The 25,054-nt window shown below is 41.6% G+C and overlaps 1 protein-coding gene across 11 annotated transcripts in view; it reads right to left on the reverse strand.

Moving 5' to 3' along the window:
* Syne2 (spectrin repeat containing nuclear envelope protein 2) overlaps positions 1-25,054 on the reverse strand; it is a 300,742-nt gene that overhangs the window by 70,341 nt on the left and 205,347 nt on the right. For all 11 annotated transcript variants that reach the window (XM_074067818.1, XM_074067817.1, XM_074067815.1 and 8 more), the window contains 12 exons: positions 23,928-24,029; positions 22,601-22,720; positions 22,249-22,449; positions 20,685-20,858; positions 19,151-19,282; positions 14,195-14,391; positions 13,120-13,252; positions 11,645-11,827; positions 11,136-11,282; positions 9,477-9,653; positions 7,133-7,288; positions 358-510 (listed from right to left, as the gene is read on the reverse strand). In XM_074067818.1, coding sequence (XP_073923919.1) covers positions 358-510; positions 7,133-7,288; positions 9,477-9,653; positions 11,136-11,282; positions 11,645-11,827; positions 13,120-13,252; positions 14,195-14,391; positions 19,151-19,282; positions 20,685-20,858; positions 22,249-22,449; positions 22,601-22,720; positions 23,928-24,029 — 1,875 coding nt within the window. The remainder of the gene's footprint in view (positions 1-357; positions 511-7,132; positions 7,289-9,476; positions 9,654-11,135; positions 11,283-11,644; positions 11,828-13,119; positions 13,253-14,194; positions 14,392-19,150; positions 19,283-20,684; positions 20,859-22,248; positions 22,450-22,600; positions 22,721-23,927; positions 24,030-25,054) is intronic.

Raw genomic sequence — 25,054 nt, forward strand, 5'->3', positions numbered from 1 at the left:
CCTGGGGACTCTGAGCTGTTGCTTCATAGCGGCTCCTGTGTATCTGGCCCGGAAACAATGCCAGACGCTCTGCTGGCTTGGAGGATGGAGACATTTATGTTTGCATGAGTACACTAGACAAAACAGAGATGGCTGAGTGCACCTCCTGCCTGTGGGTGTGCTCGGGAGCAGGAGCTGGAGCTTTGCCTTGAAATGTTCGACACATAAAATGAGACTGCAAATACATCTCCCCACTTCAGGTTTGTTCTCAGCAATTCTTCAGTTCTTGGCATAGAGCAAACCTCCATGATTAAAGAAAAATAACAAATAAAAGAAGGCTATGTGAGGAGAAACAGTACACTTCAAGTGAATTCTTACCTGATTGCTCACACTGCTTTTCTTTTGAAACAACTCATCAATTTCAGATGCTATGTCTTCTAACAGAGGCATGTCCCCATGGGCCAATGCCAGGTGGCTTTGTCTCAACTCATCTAGCACTTTGGATTTCATTTCAAGTTGATTTTCTATATCCTGAAAGGATGAGAGGAAAAGGTTTCAATGCACAGATTACAAAACAACCAGGGGTAAGAGACAGGCGTTTACATTTTTTCAAGTAAAAAAAGTTGTTGAACCATGTAATTATATAGCATGACTTCAAAGACATTTTATCATAATACGCTCCTTTTTTTTGAGAAACAGTCTCACTATGTAGCCCAGGCTGGCCTCGAACTCATGATTCTCCTGCCTTAGCTTCCCCAGTGCTGGGATTGGAGTGTGTCCTGCCATGCCTGGCTCAATATCACACCCTTAATTCAACAAGCCATTATCATCATAGTATAGTGGAAGGAATTCAGGACAGCTGGTCTTCACTGCACATCTGCTCTGTGCTAGCTGTATGTCCAAGCCTGAGTCGCTGAACCCCAAGTCCCCATTTGCTCATCTGGATAAGTCATGACACCTCATGCCATACACAACTTGGAGAGTAAATGAAACCACAGGGAGGAAGATATTTTCTTATTTAAGACAGGGTCTCACAGGCTGACCTGGAATTTGCCATGCAGCCCAGGTTGTCCTGCTTCAGCCTTCTGACTGCTGGGATTACAGGCGTGCACCACCACACCTGGCAGGAAGGTGCTTTGAATCCATAAACCGTCACATGACAGATACTGTAATTATTGGTAGTTCAGTCAATGATGGCTTTAATATCTTTTTGTACCTTTATCTATTAATTCACTCATAAAAGGCACCTCCAATCTGGTCTACTCATTACAGACATCTTCCTGGAAGCCTCTAGGACCCAGCAGGGAGAGTGTGGCTGAGGAGGCCAGCAGAGGAAGGACAGTAGTAGTGCATTTCAGCACTGAGGCTGAACTCTGAGTTTAAACTCTTTTTAAATTTAAATAATTTTAAAAATCTTTTGAGGTGCTGGAGATGAAATCCAGGGTCTTGCATGTGGCTTCAGTGCACTCCTGTCCCCCACTAAGAATTCTTTAAAAAGACTCTCACATTTGGAGAACACAGGGGGTCTCTGGCATTGGAGGCTCATTCGATTCTTTTCAGATTTTGTAGTCTGAAGTACGTGCTCGCTGTCCCTAGCATGGCCCTGCAGCTCCACCCAGACACGGCCTTGTTAATGTGCCACTTTGTGCCACTTTTCCCTCTGGAAGATGTTTTCCAGAAGAAATTCAGCTTTTTGAAAATAACTTAATCCTTGAGAAGAATCACGGGTGCAGGGCAGGTGCAGGTGTGGCCTGATGTGGGACTTGTTCCTGCAGCCTCACAGTGTGCACTGAAATCCAAGTCCCACAGCCCTGCCAAATGAGCATGAGCCAGGAGCCTTCAGGTCACGCTCTTCTTTGATGGTACTGGGGTTTGAACTCAGGGCCTCTCGTTTGCTTAGGTGGGCGCTCTACCACTTGAGCCATGCCTCCAGCCCTTAGTCACTCTTGAAAGACTGAAATCACAAACTTTAAATCAACGAATATCAGGAGCCTCCTGGACTGAAAAGTGGGAAAGAAAGGGAAAAGAAAACTCTGTCCCTAAGAAGCGGACTACTATGGTAGAGAGGAGGCCTGGAGGCTGGAAGATGGAGAGAAAGGAACTTTCCTCCCCAGGCCCTCTCTCCCTTTGTAATTTAGAGCCATGAGAATACACAGCTATTAGGAAACTTCTCACTTCTGCTGACAGGGCTGGAGGAGTGGCTCAAATGGTAGTGTCTAGTAAGCGCAAAGTCCCAAGTTCAAAACCCCAGTAGAGCAAAATAAATAAATGAAAGAGAGTAAGTTTCTGCTAATAGGGGGTATCTTTCCAAGCTTTTCTTTTTAAGGCTTAGTTACAAAAACACCCACAAACAAAACAGCCTTTGCCAGTGAGGCTCTGCTTGTCTCTTCCCCATGGGCCCCACAGCCTCACTGTGAGCACGTATCCTTCAACATCAGTCTAAAACCGACTTTTCTCTTTGCAAAGCTGTTGCTTAAAACTCTTAAAAATATCGACTCTTTGGTTCTCTTCAACTTTATAAAAACAGTTTTCCATTGAGGCTCAACTAACTAGATATTTCTAAAAACACTCACTTGCCAGTAAGTATCAAGTTTCCTTCATATTGTAAGTAAAACTGGTTCTTTAAAAAGGATTATTTAGCAAAGAATTAGCGGGAACTAACAACACACATACATACAGAATACCAAGAAAGTAGTATAAGGGATAACCGTGGCCCTCACAGCTCCCCCACCCCAACACATAGGGAGCCATTCTTGATTCTGGTCCTCTTCAGGACATGAGGGATTTAGCTCAGTGGTCCTGTAGCCCATTGCAACCCTGAGACCACCAGGACCTTTCAAGTTTACCTCACTGGCAAGTTAGTTCATCTTGCTTTAAATCCCAATTGGCAATACATAACAGGGTGGAATAAATATTTTGCTAATTGTGGAGATTCACTAGAATTTGCAAGTCTTGATTTGCTTGCATCTATCCTGTGTGAATTAGTGTCAAATAGTTTTAAAAATCCAAGTGTCTTTGAAATGATCATGGATGTATTTCTGTTTGCTGTGGGATTAAGGCAACAAATTTGAGAAATTAATAATCTCATCTCAAACCTCCTCATTCTACACAGCTTTCCTTGATGATTATAATCCACCAAACGTGGCCTCTTCCCGTCATCTAGAACTTTCGGGATTCCTTAGGGATATTTCAGTCCTAAGTGCTTTAAGGCATCAAAGTCCAATCATTAAGTTTGCCAGGAAAAAAAAAGTCACTTTTGCAAGCTTCCTGAACTGAAAGCTTCTACCTGCATTATGTCATTAAATTGTTCATTTATCACTTTATATCCTACAGTTGGTGAGTAAAGAAGAAAAGCAAAAATTACTTTTTTTTTTCTTTTATTATTCATATGTGCATACAAGGCTTGGTTCATTTCTCCCCCCTGCCCCCACCCCCTCCCTTACCACCCACTCCAGCCCCCTCCCTCTCCCCCCACCCCTTCAATACCCAGCAGAAACTATTTTGCCCTTATCTCTAATTTTGTTGTAGAGAGAGTATAAGCAATAATAGGAAGGAACAAGGGGTTTTGCTGGTTGAGATAAGGATAGCTATACAGGGCATTGACTCACATTGATTTCCTGTGCGTGGGTGTTACCTTCTAGGTTAATTCTTTTTGATCTAACCTTTTCTCTAGTACCTGGTCCCCTTTTCCTATTGGCCTCAGTTGCTTTAAGGTATCTGCTTTAGTTTCTCTGCATTAAGGGCAACAAATGCTAGCTAGTTTTTTAAGTGTCTTACCTATCCTCACCTCTGCCTTGTGTGCTCTCGCTTTTATCATGTGCTCATAGTCCAATCCCCTTGTTGTGTTTGCCCTTGATCTAATGTCCACATATGAGGGAGAACATACGATTTTTGGTCTTTTTTTTTGGGCCAGGCTATTTTGGTCTATTTTTGGGCCAGGCTAACCTCACTCAGAATGATGTTCTCCAATTCCATCCATTTACCAGCGAATGATAACATTTCGTTCTTCTTCATGGCTGCATAAAATTCCATTGTGTATAGATACCACATTTTCTTAATCCATTTGTCAGTGCTGGGGCATCTTGGCTGTTTCCATAACTTGGCTATTGTGAATAGTGCCGCAATAAACATGGTTGTGCAGGTGCCTCTGGAGTAACAGTCTTTTGGGTATATCCCCAAGAGTGGTATTGCTGGATTAAATGGTAGATCGATGTCCAGCTTTTTAAGTAGCCTCCAAATTGCAAAAATTACTTTTGCAGAAAAGCATCCTTTTGGGCCTACTAATAGATGAACTCAAGCAATTCTAAGCCCCTACGAGTTTCCCAGGTGGCAGCAGGCTTAACAAGCCTGTGGTGAGTCATTGCCTGGGAAAGCTGGCATTTTGTAGAGGACAGAGTGCAGTACAGCCGCTGACACATGATGTTATAGAGGGCTAGATAAGCCTATTTTATTAATTTGTTTCCATCTCTGCCTTGTTTGCAGCCTTTTATAATGATGCATCTAACCAAGATGAAAAATTAAGAGGAAAACCAAACTGATGGAAAGTATGGGGCTCACAGGGAGATAAAATCGGTGGGTGCAAGGTGAAGGAGGTGGTCAGGCTGCTTTGAGTTCTGACAAAGATGGAGAAGAGCTTGTGTGGGAGTGATGGTGGGAGAGGTTGGGGCTCTGCAGTCAGTAGCATGTGCAAGAGCCCAGAGGCCAAAGCTGCTGACAGTTCAATGCAGTTTTCAGGTGAGGACTGCCAAGAAAAACATTGGCCAGGCAGGTCTTCAAACCCCATGCATAGGTTAAACTACATTCGGGTGCCACCAGGTCCAACAGGCATGCACACTCCAAGTGGTCTACGTGCACTCAACTCAGGAAGCTCATACACGCCAGCAGCTGAGTCCCATATCTCAACCAATGTGAGTTATTTTGCTAGGGAGCACAGTGAATGGTAGAAATTGTTTTGTGTTGTTAAAATTGATGGCTTATTAAATAACACAATGAATATGAGAGATGAATTCTCACTGGCAAAGTGATGCATACTGGAGAGGGTGGTTGGCTAAATTACTCCTGCACAACTCCTAACCATACTTGAACAGATGTGAGAATTGAGCACAGCCTCAGGTGAGTCTTTATGTGGTTTTGTAGCCAGCCTAACTTCCAAGAATGCTGGTGCCTAATGTTGGCAAGAGACTCTTGCTTCTGGAGTGCCAACATGCCTGCTTTGAGGGAACCTTGCATGCAGAGTGGTGGCTGTGCACAAAGAGCACAGCATTCAGTTTACAGTTACACGAGCTATTTCTGTTGCTTGCTAATAAATGTTTCTGTAAGTGGTGGAATTATTTTTTTCCCGTGGTGAGGATGAAACCCAGGGTCTTGCTTTACCACTAAGTCATACCCCTAGTTCTGGAATTTGCTTAATTACAGGGCAGTAGGAGGAATAGCTAACCTTAACCCAAATCAAACTTGTTTAAATGGCTAGCGATACCAAAACAAAGCAAAGCAAACAACAACAAACTAGCACCTGTGTAAGATCTGCTTAAGATCTATTTGCAACTCTCTGTAGGTCAAAGAGGACCCAGAAGCCATTTTAAAACACTTGAAGTTCAGAAGGCCGAGGCCCTGCCTTGCCTGAACACGTACAGAAGGGCGTATTGTGGGTGCAGGATGCTGGCTGCTTATTTTCACTGGGGCATGTCTCCAAGCAGAAGCCTGGCATCTGAACCATTCCCCAGGACTCCCATAACACCAGGAAGGCAGCACTAAGGGCTGGCCAGAGGCTGTGACAGACAGTGAATTCACAAGAAGCCACTTCAGCACCATGTGACCCTGAGGGGTTCAGCTCAACATTTATGATTTCAGGCCAGTGGAAATAACAGTATACAGACAGTGCTCAATTAATGTCATTTCCTCCATTATTCCCTCCAATTGGCTGGGATCCTCCTCCCTCAGACTTCTAGGACTTGTAAGCCATAGCATAATGACACAAAAGCAAAGGGAGAATCTCAAAACAAACACCCAGGCAGTGTGGAACCAATGAAGGATTTTTCAGTGAGGCATGGCTGTGACCTTGGGCATTACAGAATGGTCTGGAGGGAAGCAGGAGCAGGCTAGTAGGACAAGATGTGAGGACTGGCTATCACCAGTTTGCACTGAGCAGGTTGGAGGGATAAATTGGGAGGACCTGATGACTTACTGGGAGGAAAGGGAAGACGAAGGCTGCTTGTGGGCTTCTGGAAAGGAGGTCATCACTGAGCTGGGGAATGAAGGCTTCCCATATAGGAGGACATTAGCTGTCAGAACACTGAAGTGGAGCTGGAGAGTGGGGACAGGATGTGACCATCCAGAAAGACCTCTTGGGATGTTATAGTTGCTCTCACTTTATGCCCAGGGCTACTGTGCAACCTTGTCAGCAGGGCTGGGGTCTGAGCCCACTCTCCAGCCCTGGCAGAAGCAGCACAGTACTGCTGTCTGCAGCCACAGTGACAGCAGGTGCTGTCTGGGGAGTGGTCCCCTGAGGATCAGTCCTGCCATGGGAGAAGATTTCTCAAGGACCCTGTGACCTGGCCAACAGACAACACCTTCATATCCAAATGTGACTCAGATACTGGATCTAAGGAACAAGTGGTCCTTTTGAAATACAAGGGATAATAGGTAGAAGGAAATGATCTTCCTCTGACGAAGCACAGAGTGAAATTCTGAGAATAACGGAAAATTCACAGAGCAATTTTGCCAATATCAGGCAAAATAACAAAAGCACAAAAATGGAAAGTACCTCAGGGGAACTTTCCTAGGAGCATTTTTTTTTTCTTTGGAAGTCATATTCACACCTCTGAAAAGCTACAATAGTCATTAAAATGTCTTCTGGTTATGATTAAAATGGTAATTTGTAGTTGTGTAAAACCCATGGATAATGACCTAATTTATATAAGAAAGTTAAGCACAGTCACACATCATATTCATGATGGCGACCCCAGGCCTAGGTGTGTGGTAGGCTCTTCCATGTAGGTTTGTGTAAGTCCCTTTTGTAGAAAGTATACTCTTTATGGCACAATCCCCTAACAAGGAGACACTCAGAAGACACCCCTGTCCTACAGGGGTGTACGGCAACTGTCCTCCATGGCCTCCACGTCCACCATGTTGGACGGAGGCTCCAGCTCCTCACCTGGCAGTCCAGGAGCAACTTCTCCACGGAGATGACACTTTCGGGCTTTTGTAGCGTTTTCAGCTTCTCCTCTTGTGACTCCAACCAGTTGTTCAAAATCTGCATTTTGTTTTCATTCTCAGTGATACTTTCCAAAAGTTGTTCTAAATGTTGTATCTATAAGTGACGAATAAAAATATTATGTCAAAATGTTCTTATTTTCAACCCTGTGCTCCAAAATGTACATGGCACAATATGGTATTTTTCCCATAATATGTGTATCCTTTCAAAACAAAAGATAATTTTCTCAAATTTCTAATATTTCACCTAATAAGATGTACTAGTAATTCTGGAAGAAAGATTCGTAAGTCAAGAAACAGGATTTAAATTCCTCTTTTAAAAAAATGTCACATTTAAAGTAAAAGCTAGTGTGCTGAGATAGCTGGCTGTTTTGGAGTTCCACACTAGTCACACAAAATAAAATCATGGTGCTAACATTCTGTGGTTTTTTTTTTCATTACATTCTTTATTAACACAGGCACAGCTTAAAGAAAGCTTCTGTCCCCACACCCTCTCATTAGAGTTGCTTAAAAACTTCTATCTAGGGCTGGGGACATGGCTTACCTATCTAGTAAGCAAGAGGTCCTGAGGTCAAACCCCAGTACTGCCAAAACAAAACACTCAAACAATAACTTCTACTATCAAAGCCCCAAAAAAATCATCTTAATAAAATAATCAGTTTTTAATTCTGTGATTCTTCCAATACCCACAATTTTATTACGTAATAATAACAGTATACATAAAGCTTTGTATTCTTTTGTTTGTTTGGTAGTGCTGAGGTTTGAACTTGGGGTCTTGCACTTGGCTGGGCAGGCGCTCTACCACTTGAGCCACACCTCTGTGCCTTGTATTCTTTTTACAGTGTGCTATAAGCACTCACTGTGTCATGCCATGCACTGATAATGGTTTTAAGAGGCTGCCCAGCAATTCAGAAAATAGGCAGAGTATCATTTGATTAATTCTCCTAATGTTGGAAATTACTCGTTCTACATTTTTGCAAGTATAAATAACGTGGACGTGTGTGCACACCTTTTCTTTTTTTTTTTTTTTTTTTGTGACACTGGGGTTTGAACTCAGGGCCTCATGTTAGCTAGGCAGGTGCTCTACCACTTGAGCTGCTCCCCAGCCCACCTGTTCTTTTCTGAAGGACTATCTACTTTAAATAAAGCTAGATTGCTGGGTTAAGGGAGGATTTTTATGCTGCTTTAAATTTTTCCGATGCTTTGCAAAAGAATTTTTAAGCCATTACAGTATCAGCCATGTATGAATGTGATAGCTTCTGGTTTTATTCTTATTTTGTTAAGCTTTTCTAAGTGTGTGATTCCTAATGTTTATTTGAATATTTCCACATTTATCTGCTAACCATTGACGGTGCCCATTCTCTATCCACTTCCTGTACTTGAATCCTAATTGCATAAGTCCATCCATATGCATTCTCTACCCAGAAGAGACACCAACCTCTTTTCTCCACAAATATACACATGCAAATGCTAAATATTTTCCAGGAATATGCTTTCCTCATCTTTTCAAAAATCATGGAGTAAAAACCCAAGCAAAAAAACACATTCATTTTTCTTCCTTTTCACAATCTTTTCAAAACTGAAATAGCTCTGTCCCTTTTAAATATCTGTTTTCACAGAAAATCTCTGACCTTTTTAGTGGTCTGGCATGGCAGTGATATCTTCTTCTTTTGTGTGCACTTGAGCCATGCCCTCAGTACTTTTTGTTTTAATTATTTTTCAGATAGGGTCTTGCACTTTTTGCCCAGGTCTGGCTTGGACCATGATCCTCCTACTCATGCCTCCTGAGTAGTTGGGATGATAGACATGGACCACCATGCTTAGCTTCTTTGTTGAGATGGAGTCTCAATACTTTTGTGCCCAAGCTGGCCTCAAAGCATGATCTTCCTGATCTCTGCCTCCAGGGTAGCTATGATTACAAGCATGACACCTTGCCTGGCATACTCAACATCTTCTTAAATAAAATTTCTCCTCTTCATTTGCCTAACTCAGTTTCCCAAAGAGATTTCAACATAAATATAAGAGTCACTGTCATACTGTTATTTGCAACATGGAGATTGCTAAAACATGAGATTTGGGGTGTTTTGTTTTTGCAGTACTGGGGTTTGAACTCAGGGCCTTGACTTGCTAGGCAGGTGTTCTTATTGTTTGAGCCACTCTGTCAGCCCAACATGGGATTTATAAAGGGGCTATAATTTAGATGAATATTAGTCTTAACTACAAATGAACTATCTGATTAGTTTTCTAATTTTGCTGTTTTACAAGGCAAAAGTGTGACCCCTTACCTTTCTATTTAGGGTTCCATGCACTTGGTGCCATTGGCAGTTCATCTCCCCCAGGTGCTCTGCAAACTCTGTCCTTTCATAGCGCTTGCTTTCTACATCACAGGTGCTCAGTTGAAGCAATGACTGGTTAACGAAGTCAACTATCCACTGCTTATAGTCCATTTCCATTCTAAACTCCTAGGACACAAAAACAAACCATTAAACTCTCAAAACCTGAATGGATGCTCATTAAAGGAGCTGGATTTTCCCTTGGCTGGACTCTAGGGGGCGCCAAGTTCCTGCCACTAACCCAGAGGCCTTCCACCCTCCTCAGGCCTCATCAGAGGGCTGCTTGCAGTGGATCTTTATGGGAGTTACACATTCCTGGGAACAGAGTGACTTGCTGTTTTCGGACTGGAAAATCCAAGGGTGCACCGTATGTGGTAGCTACTGTCAGTGGAACAAATGTTGACCCCAGTCCCACAACGGATCCCATGAGAGGCTGGTGAGAACCATGCTGGATTCTGGGCCACCCCGAGGGCTCACAGAAATGATAGGATGGGAAACAGAAGTTAAGGCTCTCAGGTAATTCAGGACACCTCCAAGGAACTCTGTGAACTTAAGAAGCTTCTCTGTTTTTTGGGAGAACATCCTAAAACCATCCAGGGCTAGCCATGTTGCTGTCAAGCATGTTACCTGTTGGGTTTTATCCAGGAAAAGTTCTAGCACTTTCTGTGGAGACATCTATGGGGGACCCACGCACATGGTGTATATGCTAGGTTTCTGGAGACTGTGTAGGCCTCTTATAGATTGCACCATGCACTCAGCTTAGGATGTAATAGCACATAAAATCAAAATGTCCTGCTAAAATGACATTTGGTGATTAAGCCATTCAACTTCTGCTGATTACAGACTGACCCATCAGCCTCCAGGGTCTCTGAAAGTAACGATTAGGCTGGTCATTCACCTCGCATTTCTAGTGGCTAGCACACTGCCAGGCACACAATGGATGTCTGTGTCTTGTTACCTGTTATTAAATCCACTCAAAATGAACTATCAGGAAGAAGAGCTCATTCTTATCTATTTGCAAAAGGATATCAACTTTTTCTTCATGCTCTTACTCAAAAAACATCTATTAATGTCTACTAGAGACCAGTCATTGGGCTGGATCGTCAAGGTGGGGAGACAGGCAAGTAAATAAATGATTTTAATACCGTGACATGGGAACTAGAGATCCCATAACGGACATACCAAATTGGCAAAGTCACCTACTCCATCCTGAAAAGCCGGCATGGACCAGCCAATGAGGAGAAACTTGAACTGACTCTCAAAGGGTGACCAAAGTGGCAGTGGCACTCCAGGCCGGAGGTGCATGCCCTCAGCATAAGGACAAGCCTCAGAGCAGGTGAGGCATTGGAAATCATTTGGTCCAGACAAAGTCCAGGGTTCTGGGAATGGGGGGTGGGGTGGGGCAAAGAAGATCTGAGACTGAAAAGCTTGGCTTGTCCTACAGTGATGGCGCTACTAACGGGATGAAAATGTATGCAAGCAAGTGTATTAAGTTACCTCTGGAACCATCCACCAACCCATCCCCTACCCCAGATTTAGTTTCTCTACATCCGGCTCAGCGCCTCCCTCCAGGTGCTCCTCCTCCTCAGAGAAAAGCTTTCAGCTCCTTACCTTGAGCTTCTGCAGGAGGGTTTTCACTTGGGTTGCAGAGCGCAGGGAGCGCTGGGGGCTCTCGTGTGCGGCACGATGTCCCACGTCACTCACCCAGCTCATCATTTCTGTGATTGCTTTACGAGATGGCAGTTTCTCCATCTGAAGCTGCAAGAACAAAATGATTCTGTTTAATTACCTGCCGATAACACACTCAATCAGGGCATCACTGAAGATATCTGGTTTGATAAAAGGTCTTGCTCCATAATTATGCAGGTTACCCACAAAAACAAACCCAGCATTCAACCTCAGAACAAGTGACCCCCAAACAATGATTAAAAATCTTCCTATAAACTAACACAGTGACACAGATACCCTGAGAGAGAAAGCAATTAAGCCTGATTTCTCTCTTAAGAAAGATCTCTTTGGTCCAGTAATTAAGACCTATATTCAGTGGTGCCAGAGAAAAATAACTAGTGTCAATGAAAATTACTGAGTCCCTAACAAGGGAACACTAATTTAATGCTTACCTGGTGAAGTTTTTCCTGAATGTCTGGCAGCTGGGTTATGAGCACTGTCCATTTTTGTTCAAACTGTGCCAAAGAAGCTCTCAGTGTAGCTGTGTCTGCTTCTTTCAGGTGGAGAAGCTGGTTCCCAGTGCTTATAACAGCAGTCTTCAGGGAGGACTTCTCATCTGCTTCCTTAGAAAATTCCTGAAGGAACAATTTTCAAGATCAGAAACTTTAAAAAATTTAAGTATAGTCATTTGAATATGTCTGTACACGTACACTCACACACACACACACACACACACTGTCTACTGAGTGTAAGCCACTACTCCAAGCATTAGATAAACACTGAATAACAAAAGAGATGAATTCTTGCATTTCAAGAAACTTATAAACTACTGGATTCATAGTTTTCAAAATAGATAAATTGTTTCAATGGTAAAATTTACAAGGAACTATGGAACCCAACACAAAATTCATATTAAACAGATGACAACAACTTTTAGTTAACATATATGAAAGCTTCCCTATGAATAGGTTCATTCAAGTACACTTAAAATATTTACATTTCAATATCAAAGTAAGTAACCATAGCTCTAAAATGTGAAAAATGGAAAAAAAGAGAGAAGACTAAAAAGACTTTATAAGTGCATTTTTTTTGTTATTTCTGCAGTGCTGGGGATGAACCTAGGACCTCATGCATGCTATGCAGGTCCTCAACTATTGGGGTACATCCCCACCCGTAAGTTAATTTTTTATTACAAAAGTAATATTTTTTCAAAACAATAGAACAAAAAATTTTAGTAGAAATATCAATTCTATATATGATAATTTAAAACCATGCACCTATCAGCTTTATGAATTTACATTCCTATGAGGCTGTGCCTTTTGTTGTTGCTCTTGTTTGGTTTTTGTGGTACTAGGGGATTGAACTCAGGGCCTGTGCTTGCTAGGTAGGTGCTCTACCTCTTGAGCCATGTCCCCAGCTCTTTTTGCTTAGATTATTTTTGAGACAGGGTCTCGTGTATATGCCACAGCCTCATGTGTATTTATATTTCCTATGTAGTTGGGATGACAGGCATGTGCCATCTCACCCAGCTTACTGGTTGAGATGGAGTCTCACTAAGTTTTTGCCCAGGATGGTCTCCAACCATGATCTTCTCAATATCTGCTTCTAGGATTACAGGTGTTAGCCACTGCACTGGATTCTGTTTTTGTTTTCTTGGGATGGCTATTTTCAGCATTTGTAAAATATGCCCTCTGTGAGGGCAAATTTTAAATTATATACAGTCTAGAGCATCAATTAAAAATATACCCTATCATTATAAGTATATAAAAAACAGTACAAAAAATCAGACTGAAGAATATAGCTGCTATTTGCCCAAGTCTTTTCCCTTACCCACAAATGAAGGAGCCTATCACAGCAGCCCTCATACCTTTCTCTTGATATTTGTTTCTGGCCAGTAATTACGTTAGCGTATTCTATCATAACTTACAAAAAATTTATCTATGTTGTTTCTGATGGTTCCCAGGTCCTGAGATACGTTGAGGGACTGTTCTTTCCAGTAATTCAAAATTTGCTGAGAAGATTCCAGCCACTTGGTTAACTCATCTGAATCTCTGTTGTAGCTAACAGAAGAGGAGCAAAGTGGGAGAGGAAGTTAGAAATGCACACTGATGCTGACTTCTACACAGACTATTTTCTTCCTGTTTTATTGTGTATTATCCTGTGCCCATCAGCCCTGTTATTCAGAAATGCATGACACTTATAAAGATTCTCATGTATTATATCAGGCCCCAAGTTCAATGCTCTGTCAGTTTCTAGGACTATCTCCATTCTGGCTAATCAAGAATGAAGATTGATTTATAAAGTCCAAAATATTTTTTAAATTTCTTTTTACTGTGACAGAAAAGAATACCTCCAGCTAAGGACAAGGACTGTTTTTGTCCATCTAATGTTCATTATAAATACATTTGACTAGAGTAAAAATGTAGCCAGCATTTGTAGCAGTTGTGAAGCAGCCCGCTGCTGGCTGGTTTGCTGGCTGGATGCAAACCGGTTTACTGACTGAAGAGATTCAGAGGAAAGGCTGCCCCTCTTGCAACTTTTAAACTTGTTTAGGTTACACAGCCGTCTGGGAGGCAAGGTGAGAAGGAGGCTTACACCCTCTGTATACTCCACCTTTTGAAGTGGTTCAAGCTTATACCAATTGAGCAAAACCAGTCCTCTGCAGAACTCCAAAGACTTTCCAAAACTATCCTCTTAGCTAAAATCATTCAATTAATTTTTTTTTTAACTCTAGAAGTGGGTAGAAAAACTGCAACATTATGGCACAAAGGTAACATATGAATTATTTTATAACACAATTCCTAGTGCTCATAAGGTATAAATGCTCCCAGGAAACTGGTTACATATTATCCCGAGACCAGCAAACCAATCTCAGAGGCCAGTGTCTGATCACCTTTACTCCAGAAGGGGACCCAATTGCTTTAGCTTGTCAATGGGAACACAACGGAAAATGTAGTTGACTGCAGAATTTGAGGACAGCCAATCTTACTAAGAAAACATACCTGCGAAGATGCTTGAGAAGTGTTTGTAGCCTGTGGAGTTCATGGTCAATTTTCTTGTTTAGGGACAACCACTGCTCTTCCAGTTTCACGGTCTGGTCCTCTAGCTCAGGGCAGCTCACGAATGTCACCAGCTGCTTGCCTTCATTCAGAGTTTGGTAAAGCCGGGCTTGCTTTCCATCCATGTTTCTTTTTATTTGCTAATAAAGTCATAGAATGAATTATTTAAAAAAAAATCTGTCAATCTATTAAAAAATGCTTTCTTTAAAAACCCTACATTTCAGGCTACCAAAGAAACATTAACACGTTCTCAGCATCCAAGTCTGTGTTCCGGACAGATGTGATTAATGGTGCAACAGACCACCTTTTAGGAGACTGTCTGATTCATGTCAACAAGAAACCCAAAACTTGCAGATTTAGATCTGATGGTTAATTCAGTTAATTCCTACATCTAAAAACCAAAAAGTTATAGTTCTTTTTTTTTTTTTTAAAGCACCACCTTAAAACAGCCCCAAATGTCATTTTTCCAACTTCATACCTTTTGTTTGGCTTTGTTTTTGACAGTACAGGGTTTGAACTCAGATCTTTGTGCTTGGTATGCAGGCGTTCTACCTCATGAGTCACTCTGCTAATTCTGAAGATAGGTTTTTTCCTTTCTTTTTCCCTCTTTTTTTCCCCATAGGATCTTGCAATATTGCCCAAGCTAGCCTTGAGCATTTGGACTCAGGGATCCTCCTGCCTCAGTCTCCCAAGATGCTGAGACTACAGGCTTGCAATACTGTCCCAGGTTTTAGACAGGTTTTGTTAGACCTAAATGTTATTTTGAAAATCAGAAAAATTTTCCATACAATTTACATAAAACACAAGAATCAAGATTTCCAGTGCCTCTGGGAAAAGTGGAAGGTCTAGCAATTATGGGTGTGTGTTCTCACACAGCACAGCTCCTTTAGAAGGGCCCACTGTCTTTAGTTCTCCCTCCTACAGCCCTCTCTTACCCCCCACAAAAGTACTACGGACTCAAACATAGGAATGCAGGAGATAAATAAGAAAATATTTCTTTATCATCCATAAGACCCAAATACCAAGGAGAGGGGGAGAAATCACTTCTAGACTCTCCTGAATGTAAGAACTCAGAAGGGAGAAAAGAAGTCTACAAGATACAAGAAAAAGTTAAAACAGACAGCACATCATTAAATCAACTTCCTGAAGATCCACCCTAGAGGATCCAGATTTACCTAGCCTAGGTTTCTGGGTAAGTAGTGTGTATAAACACAGTATTCCAACCTCCAGAAAATGTTTTTTTCTGTTCTTTTCATGCTGCAGATCGAACCCAAGGCGTGATATATTCGAGGCAAGTGCTCTACCACTAACCTACAGCCTCCTTTCAGGGGCTGAAATACCTCCAAGTAGTAGCTGGGGCATGTGTTTCTGTCTTTCATTTTTCTATCCAGCCTATTCAGGCAACGAACCTGCTCTTGAGGCTTTGAAGTTGACATCTGTAACTAGTTCTAGCTGTTGAGAGGATATTATCTAACAAATTTTTTTATTTTTATTTTTTTAATTGTTTTATTATTCATTTGTGCATACAAGGCTTGGGTCATTTCTCCCCCCTGCCCCCACCCCCTCCCTTACCACCCACTCCACCCCCTCCCTCTCCCCCCTACCCCCTCAATACCCAGCAGAAACTATTTTGCCCTTATCTCTAATTTTGTTGAAGAGAGAGTATAGGCAATAATAGGAAGGAACAAGTGTTCCTGGTTGAGATAAGGATAGTTATACAGGGAGTTGACTCACATTAATTTCCTGTGCGTGTGTGTTACCTTCTAGGTTAATTCTTTTTGATCTAATCTTTTCTCTAGTTCCTGGTCCCCTTTTCCTATTGGCCTCAGTTGCTTTTAAGGTATCTGTTTTAGTTTCTCTGTGTTAAGGGCAACAAATGCTAGCTACATTTTTAGGTGTCTTACCTATCCTCACCCCTCCCTTGTGTGCTCTCGCTTTTATCATGTGCTCAAAGTCCAATCCCCTTGTTGTGTTTGCCCTTGATCTAATGCCCACATATGAGGGAGAACATACGATTTTTGGTCTTTTGGGCCAGGCTAACCTCACTCGGAATGATGTTCTCCAATTCCATCCATTTACGAGCGAATGATAACATTTCGTTCTTCTTCATGGCTGCATAAAATTCCATTGTGTATAGATACCATATTTTCTTAATCCATTCATCAGTGGTGGGGCATCTTGGCTGTTTCCATAACTTGGCTATTGTGAATAGTGCCGCAATAAACATGGGTGTGCAGGTGCCTCTGGAGTAACCTGTGTCACAATCTTTTGGGTATATCCCCAAGAGTGGTATTGCTGGATCAAATGGTAGATCAATGTCTAGCTTTTTAAGTAGCCTTCAAATATTTTTCCAGAGTGGTTGTACTAGTTTGCATTCCCACCAGCAGTGTAAGAGGGTTCCTTTTTCCCCAAATCCTCGCCAACACCTGTTGTTGGTGGTGTTGCTAATGATGGCTATTCTAACAGGGGTGAGGTGGAATCTTAGTGTGGTTTTAATTTGTATTTCCTTTATTGCTAGAGATGGTGAGCATTTTTTCATGTGTTTTTTGGCCATTTGAATTTCTTCTTTTGAGAAAGTTCTGTTTAGTTCACTTGCCCATTTCTTTATTGGTTCATTAGTTTTAGGAGAATTTAGTTTTTTAAGTTCCCTATATATTCTGGTTATCAGTCCTTTGTCTGATGTGTAGCTGGCAAATATTTTCTCCCACTCTGTGGGTGTTCTCTTCAGTTTAGAGACCATTTCTTTTGATGAACAGAAGCTTTTTAGTTTTATGAAGTCCCATTTATCTATGCTATCTCTTAGTTGCTGAGCTGCTGGGGCTCCATTGAGAAAGTCTTTGCCTATTCCTATTAGTTTCAAAGTATTTCCTACTCTTTCCTGTACCAACTTTAGAGTTTGTGGTCTGACATTAAGGTCCTTGATCCATTTTGAGTTAATATTGGTATAGGGTGATATACATGGATCTAGTTTCAGTTTTTTGCAGACTGCTAACCAGTTTTCCCAGCAGTTTTTGTCGAAGAGGCTGCTATTTCTCCATCGTATATTTTTAGCTCCTTTGTCAAAGACAAGTTGGTTATAGTTGTGTGGCTTCATATCTGGGTCCTCTATTCTGTTCCACTGGTCTTCATGTCTGTTTTTGTGCCAGTACCATGCTGTTTTTATCGTTTTTGCTTTGTAATATAGTTTGAAGTCAGGTATTGTGACACCTCCAGCATTGTTCTTTTGACTGAGTATTGCCTTGGCACAAATTTTTTTATTAGGATATATTCATTATATGGGGGGGATTCATAGTGACAATTCCAATTTGTCTTATATTGTACATTAGTTACATTGTCCCCATCGTCTCTCCCCCTCGGCCCCCTCCCCACCCCACTTAAAGCAATTGCAAGAGGTTTCTTAGTTCTGTTTCATATAGGTATATGCAGTCCATCAACCATACACTGTTACCTTAATCTCCTTCATTTACCCTCCTCCCCCTACTATACTAGTACCTCCCACACTGTATCTATTGTACTGTTTTTCATTATTAATATTTAAATTGATATTCAAAGGGGTTTCTCAGTGTATCCCCACTGTAGGTATATTTTACTTTGGTCTGTTTAAACCCTTGAGAGGGTTTCTTTTATTGTTGTGCTGAGGGTACATTGTGACACTTACAAAAGTTCTTATAATATATCAAATATATTATAGTTGAATTCACCCCTCCACCATTCCCCTTTATCCCCTCTCCCCCCATTCCTGGAATAGTTTGAACAGATGTCGTTTTTCCATTTACATACATATGTACACAGTATTTACACCATACTTACCCTCCTATGCTCTTCCCCCACATACTCCCCCAACCACTGGTACCAAACCCCCAGGCAGGACCCTGTTCCCCAATTTTGTAAAAGAAAAAAATGACTTTTTTTGTTTAAGACAGCTATACAGGGTAATGATTGTGACATTTCCATGTATATATGTATTATAACCCAAATTAGTTTATCTCCTCTCTTTTTATTCTTTCTACCTTAGTTCCCTTCTTATGTTGATTTCAACAGACTTAAAAATTCTATGTTCATTCTTGTATAGGAAGAAAGAATACATCAACCAAATTCACCTTGTTAACTTCCTTCTTTTAGCTTCCCCTCTTGTGCGTGTGGCCTGTTTTTCATAATATCACTGGAGAGGATTTTTTTGCCCCTCACAAACCCTATCAAGGTTTTATCTTTTCTAGGGCATCAACATTGGAGACACAAAGGCTTTGATAATAGCAAGACTAAAAGTGACACAAGAACAGTGTTAAAGTTTGAAGCCCCACTCCCCTTTTTTTTTTTTGACATAGGGTCTTGCCATGTAGCCTAGGCTGGCCTTGAACTCACAATCCTCCTGCTTCAGTCTTCTGGGTTATAGGCATGTACCACCATGCCTGGCTTGAAGTCTTTTTATAATGCTGGTAATAGATTTTATCTGTGCCATAGCATGTTCAATCAAGGCCTTACTGCAGTAATAAAAGTAAATGTTTAGAGGCTCATGGCTTACAAAATTCCTTCCACTCTCAGCTCATATCCATAGTGGTAGGTCACATACACCCAATCCCTGAGACAGTTGGAACTAGCTGATAATCTGTGCTCAACAGATAGAAAGAAATGAAAGCTTAGAGGCAGGAAGGGCAAAAAGGTACTCAATGAAGCCAGGACTCAAACTAAGGTCTTCAACCCTGAGCCACACATATGGTTACACTGAGGAGCTCATGATCAAACATGCAGTGTGCCTGAATAGTCTACCTGTGAGTTACGTGATAAAAACGCTCCATGTCAATTTAAATCACTCAGCTTCAAGTCAAGCAACTTAGCTAAAACAAAGCACAAAGGGCTGTGGACCATGCCCCTGACAACTTCAATGAGCAGGCAAAGTACCTGGTAAAGTGAAATCCTCTCCACTAATCTTTCTTCTGTCTCTTCCACCAAACTCACAGAGGGTAATGTAGAGACAAGAACTTCCATATCCTTCTCGAGAGAGGCATAGTGTTCATCAAATTCTTCCCATTTCTAGAGAATCAACCACATGAGATTAGTGCAGGCCCTTTTCTAGATGGCTTGCAAACTGACAATTTATCATAAAGACAAAACAACACCGAGACCACACAAAATTAAAGCACAGGTGAACCTGAGAGAGGCACACTGTTCTAGTAAGAGCTCAGTGTCTTACTAAAAGTAAGACAATGCAAAACAATTCCATTGCTTTTGAGAAGGTTTTGAAAAAATCCAGTTGGGATGAGTAGCTTTTTTGTTTGTTTGCTTGCAGTGTTGGAAATCAAACCTGGGGTCTTACACATACAAGGCAAGAAGTGCTCTACCACTGAATCACAACCCCAGGCTGGCATCAGTGGTTTAATGCTTGCATTGTCAAACTGGGTGATATGGCTATCAGTTAATCTCAAGTCATACTTACTACCACTGTAGAGATCTCACAACATCGGAGTCCTTTTCTATTATTTGGAAATGCAAAGCACTAACTTTTAAAACCTTTTGCCACAGAGGCTGCTATCAGGCTGTTCTTGCCCTTTTTGCTCCAACCCCAAACCCACTAAATGGTATTTCTCCGTGCTACCTGAAGCGTGAGTCCCCTGCAGGCCATTTTTGAGGAGTGTGGGCTTATGCTTTATCTGGGAACCCTACTGCTCCAGACTTAAGTTTTCCCTTATTGCTCCCTCTATTTCCATAGAAGAACCCTAGCTAGGGTCCCAGCACTCTACAGTTTTGGACACCAAAACTGATCTCTCAGAAAAATAGCAAGCTCACTACTTCTCATATCTATTCAAAGAGTAGGCCACCTGTCTTTTCTAGAGCTGGGCCCAAGAAGTCTTTTTAAAATACCATGAAATAGTACTATAAATGTGAATTTGACATACCGACTAGATAATAAATATTCCTAGCATAAAATACCTTATTACATCATCAAGTCAAATATCTCCTTGTTTTAAAAAAATTCCTTTTATGTGCTAACACTGGCTGTGAAGCTTTTAGTGAGTTAGGGGGAAAAACCTAACTGAAGAGTAACTTTATACATGCTTAAATTTCCATTAAATTGAGACAAGACTGTCACAAGTGCATTTTTGCAACAGAACAGCTGAGTGTGATGTCTTGGAGGAGTCCAGTTCTGAACTACTAACTGCATCATCCAAATGAGGCATTCATGGTCTCAACACACTTTCCATTCTGTCCACGCATATGCAAATCTATGAGGCAGAAAGATGCCATGCCATCCCAGATTTACATTCGAAAGTCCCAGCTAACCTTTCATTAGGGAGTGGTAGTCAGAACTAGACCTGGGTCCTATTTTTCACTATAATGGTCCCAGCTAACTACAAACACCTGTTTCCCACACCTGGAGGTGCTGGTTGGAAATCAGGAATTCCCAGCGAGGCACAAGTTCAAGTATACCACGTACCTGCAACACACTCTGCAGCCTCGTGCCATGCTGGCGTGCCTTTTCTTCTAGCAATTTAATTTCCGCCACTTGTTCTGCCCACAATGTCTCTCTCTTTTGCAATGAAGAAGGAAACATTTTGGTAGAGTATGTCTGGATCAACAACATGTCAGCAACAAGCTTCTGGAAAAATCCCTAGAACATGGAAAAGGTTTTTAAGACCTTATTTATTTCAATTGTGAAAGTTATAGAAATCATGTTAGTTTAGTTTTTTATCTAGTTATTTTTGTTTTTTTTGATCCCAAATCCCAGGGTGTCACTGTACAGTGAAATATATAAGCAAATGAAAATTGAAATACATCCCTTAGTCTTTGAAAACCTAAAGGAATTTTTAATAAGTTATAAAGAATTATCCATAAGTAATATTTCCACAAGATAATCTATTTTTTAAAATTTTAATAAAATAATGGATTTCGTTATGACATTTTGTACATGGATACAATGTAGTTCAATCGTATTTACCCTTGTCACCCTCCTCCTCTCACCGTCGACCCCCACAACCCCCCTTATATGTGCATGTCCTTTCGTTTGATTTTAGGTCTAGATTTAAGCAGGAAACATTATTTTTGGTCAAGTTCAATATCTAGACAGTCCTTTCTAAATCAGCTGAGTTTTAAAACATTGTAAGAAAGTAACATCTGAACATGAAGACAGCAAATCTCAAATACTGAACAGAGGTGCACACCTGAGCAGCCCCCATACGGAACAGACATGGCTCCTAATCCCTGCTCCTGTGGGTCTATGACCTGGTAAAGGGAATTTGCTAGTGGGGGCTGGTGGGGACCCTGGTCCCCAGGGGGACATTTGTACTTCAAGCATCTTTAAAGAGGAAGGCTCTACTTCACCTGCAGTCTCCCCATTTATAGTCCACTGCCCCTGTCGCTAATTGAAGGGACCCCCCCTTATATGTAAATCTCTTCTCCTACTCCTGAAAAGAACAGATACATAGAAGGTTTGTAAAAGCATCTACAAAGGCATGGCACATGGCAGATAGTATTATTTTCTCCTCTCCCCTTCATTCGGTATTCAATATTTCCCTTTAAATTTTCCTTACATGAAGGTCTGCTTACCAACGGTCCTAGACCATGAACCTGCTCAAGGCAGAAACTAGGTCTCAAACATTTTTTATTATCGGCACTGAGGTTACTGTACCTCTTTAGCTGGTCATCAAGAGGTTTTTGGTTAAAGAAATGAATGGAAAATGAAAGGATTTATTACAAAATTGCATTATACAATATGATTCCAGTACTCAGGAAAGACCTTTCTAACCTCCTTAAGTCAATCTCTCCCGTGAAATCCTCTCACAGTACGAATTCCAATTCTAATCATAGATTTGTGTGAAGACTCATTAATAAGTGGAAAGCTCCACGAATGCGAGGAGCTGGGTCTGTTTTCATTCACAGTCCTATGCCTAGACGTTCCCAGGGTCCCTGCCGTACACTAAGACTCTAACAGACACGAAGAGACCAAGAAGACAGCGGATGGTTTCTCCTTGAACACAAAGGCTCTGCCCCGTGTGTCTTACCTTGTGACTCTGTATTTGGGCTTGTAAAGCATCTTTACTCTTTGCTTGTTGTAAGTAGCCGTGAGCAAGCCTTTCCTTTCCAATACTAACTAGTTCCACCATGCCTTGCAATAAGGCCTCTTGCTGGCTCTCGGTGATGAACGGACTACTGAGTTCTGAGTACCTGGCTCGGAGGATTCCCCACACACTGTCAAGTACATCCTAGAAAAGGAAAATGCAGGTGTGGGACACAAGCATTTTCATGCATACAGGAGAATAAATTGAATGAAGAACCAATCTAAACTCTCCTATGGAAGACTAAAGCCAACCCCTTTACACCATGGCTGTGGGAATGCCCACCATTCAGACTTACCTCTAATTTGTAGACCTCCTGGAGCAGAACGTAAGGCAAGGGCAGCCTCTCCCCCTCGTCTCTCAGCTTGGCCACTCGGCTCTCAGAGTTCTGCAGCTCCACCGCATGCACATCTGCTTTCTAAGTGAAGGGTGAGAGAGGAAAGAAAACACGTTAACAAATGGAGAAATGCACGTATTTGTTTAAGAAAGCATCAAACAGCACAGAAAAAACTGAAAGTCCTGCTTGCCCCTCCCACACCTTAGCTTGCCTTGTCAATCTTCCCAAAAGTCTACGGTTGCCAGTTTGTGCCTAATGCATTATATGCCTGTGGAGGTATATGGCACTCTCTTAAGTTCATTGACTTAAGTTCACTCCTCTGTCCTGAAGCTAGCACCTCTCTCTGCCCCCACTCCATTTGACGGTACTGTGGTTTGAACTCAGGGCCTTCAGCTTGCTAGGCAAGGGCTCTGACCCTTGACCCACACCTCCGTCCCATTTTGCTTTAGTTAATTTTCACATAGGGTCTTGCACTTTGGCCCAGACCAGCCTCATACTGTGATCCTCCTACCTATATCTCCCATGTAGCTGAGATTACAGGTGTGTAATCACCAGGCCCAGCTTATTTGTTGAGATAAGGTCTCACTAACTTTTTGCTGAGGCTGGACTCGAACTGTGATCTTCCCATCAAGGTCCTGGAACTATAAATGTGAGTGACTGTGCCCAGGAGCCCTCCTCCATTCTAAGCTTTCCATCATCTCTTCAATCAGTCTATGTGTATCTGGCACCTTTAAACACACTGCTGCTTTACTAACACACAGCTCTTAATGTGCTTTTGGGTTATTTACAGGGCTGCCAGGTCCAACCTCAAAATTTTATGACACGTTTGCTTTATGCACTTAGGTCCTTAGGAAGAGTGACAATCCAGCTCCCAGAACAATGACTGAACATGGTAGGTTCTCAACTAATATTATTCAATAAATGAATGAGGTCAATTGCTGCTGGAGGAAGAGCATTTATGCTTAAGATTCTGACCTACAGACAAATGATTTCCAGACACTGGACTAATTAGTGCTCTGAACAAGAAGGTCAGCACTCTTCGTAATGCTGAGGACACTTAACTTTCTGCCAGGTGGATAGGTGAAAATGTTCCCTTGCTGTCTTAATACACTGTGCTTTTGAGAATACCACTGGAGAGATGGTTCTGAAGGTCAACATCAATAGTTTTCATTTTGTTGATTTATTTAGCCTTGCCTAGCTTACAAAGGGAAGGGGTTCAGAAGCCAAGCTGGTGCACAGGACCCTCTGGTCTGGGCTCATGTCAATTTGACTTATTTTGATTGATTACCTGAAGCTGGTCGTCAATACTCTGTCCACTAATTTCATTCAAAGACTGTTGTAAAGTCATCTTATTCTTAACGAGTTGATCATATAATCGCTTTATTTCATTCTGTATAAGAAAATAAATTCAGGAAACTGAGCAATCTCATTTATATCTTTATTACCTTTTAAATAGTCAGCTGTTTTTATAAGTTTCTGATACTGGAAATTTCAAAGATATACAAAAATAGAGGAGTTTCCATAGGATCATCATTGAGCTTCAATAATTAGTGACACATAGCTGGCCTTCTTCCCTTCCCCCAGCCCTCATGACTGTATGACTTCCTTCAGATTAGTTTGAAACAAATACCAAATATCAAGTTATTTCATCATGTTTCAGTAGGTATCTCTAAAAGATAAAGCCCCTCCCTTCTATCCTCTTCCTGCAAAATCAACAACAGTCCTTAGTATGATTATTCAAGCAAGAGTCATATTTTCTCTATTTGCTATAATTTTTCTTTGGGTTTGTTTCAACTGGAATCCACATAAGTCCTTATGTCACAATGGATCAGTATGTCTTAAAATCCTTTTAATCTGCAGACTCCCAGACTCCCTTGCTTGTCTGTATCATTCATTCTGGATTTGATAGATTACATCCCTGAGGTGTTGTTTGATGTGTTCATCTTCCCTTACACCTGTTTTACTTGGATTCAGGTTAGATTTTTATCGGCCAGTCCCCTTCACAAGTGGTATTATGTCTTATTGCTCACCCACCTGCCCCAACCTGGTGGGACAGGGGTTTGAACTCAGGGCTTTGCACTTGCAAAGTAGGCGCTTTACCGCTTGAGCCACATCTCCAGCCCATTTTGCTCTGGTTATTTTGGAGATGAGGCCTCACAAACTATTTCCCAGGGTTGGCCTTGAACCTTGATCCTCCCAATCTCCACCTCCCAAGTAGCTTGGATTATAGACATGAGCCATTGGTGCCTGACCATTGCTTTTTCATTAGGCAATTTTAGTAGCTTTCTATCTAGTCTGCCTGCCTCCAGACCCTCCCTCCCCAATCCACTGAGACACCCACCAGATGAATCTGCCTGAACCACACAGATCATCATTCCTTCACATGAAACTTAAACAGCTCCCCCTTGCCTAGAA

This window comes from Castor canadensis, chromosome 3 (assembly GCF_047511655.1).
Source record: "Castor canadensis chromosome 3, mCasCan1.hap1v2, whole genome shotgun sequence".
Classification (NCBI taxonomy): domain Eukaryota; kingdom Metazoa; phylum Chordata; class Mammalia; order Rodentia; family Castoridae; genus Castor; species Castor canadensis.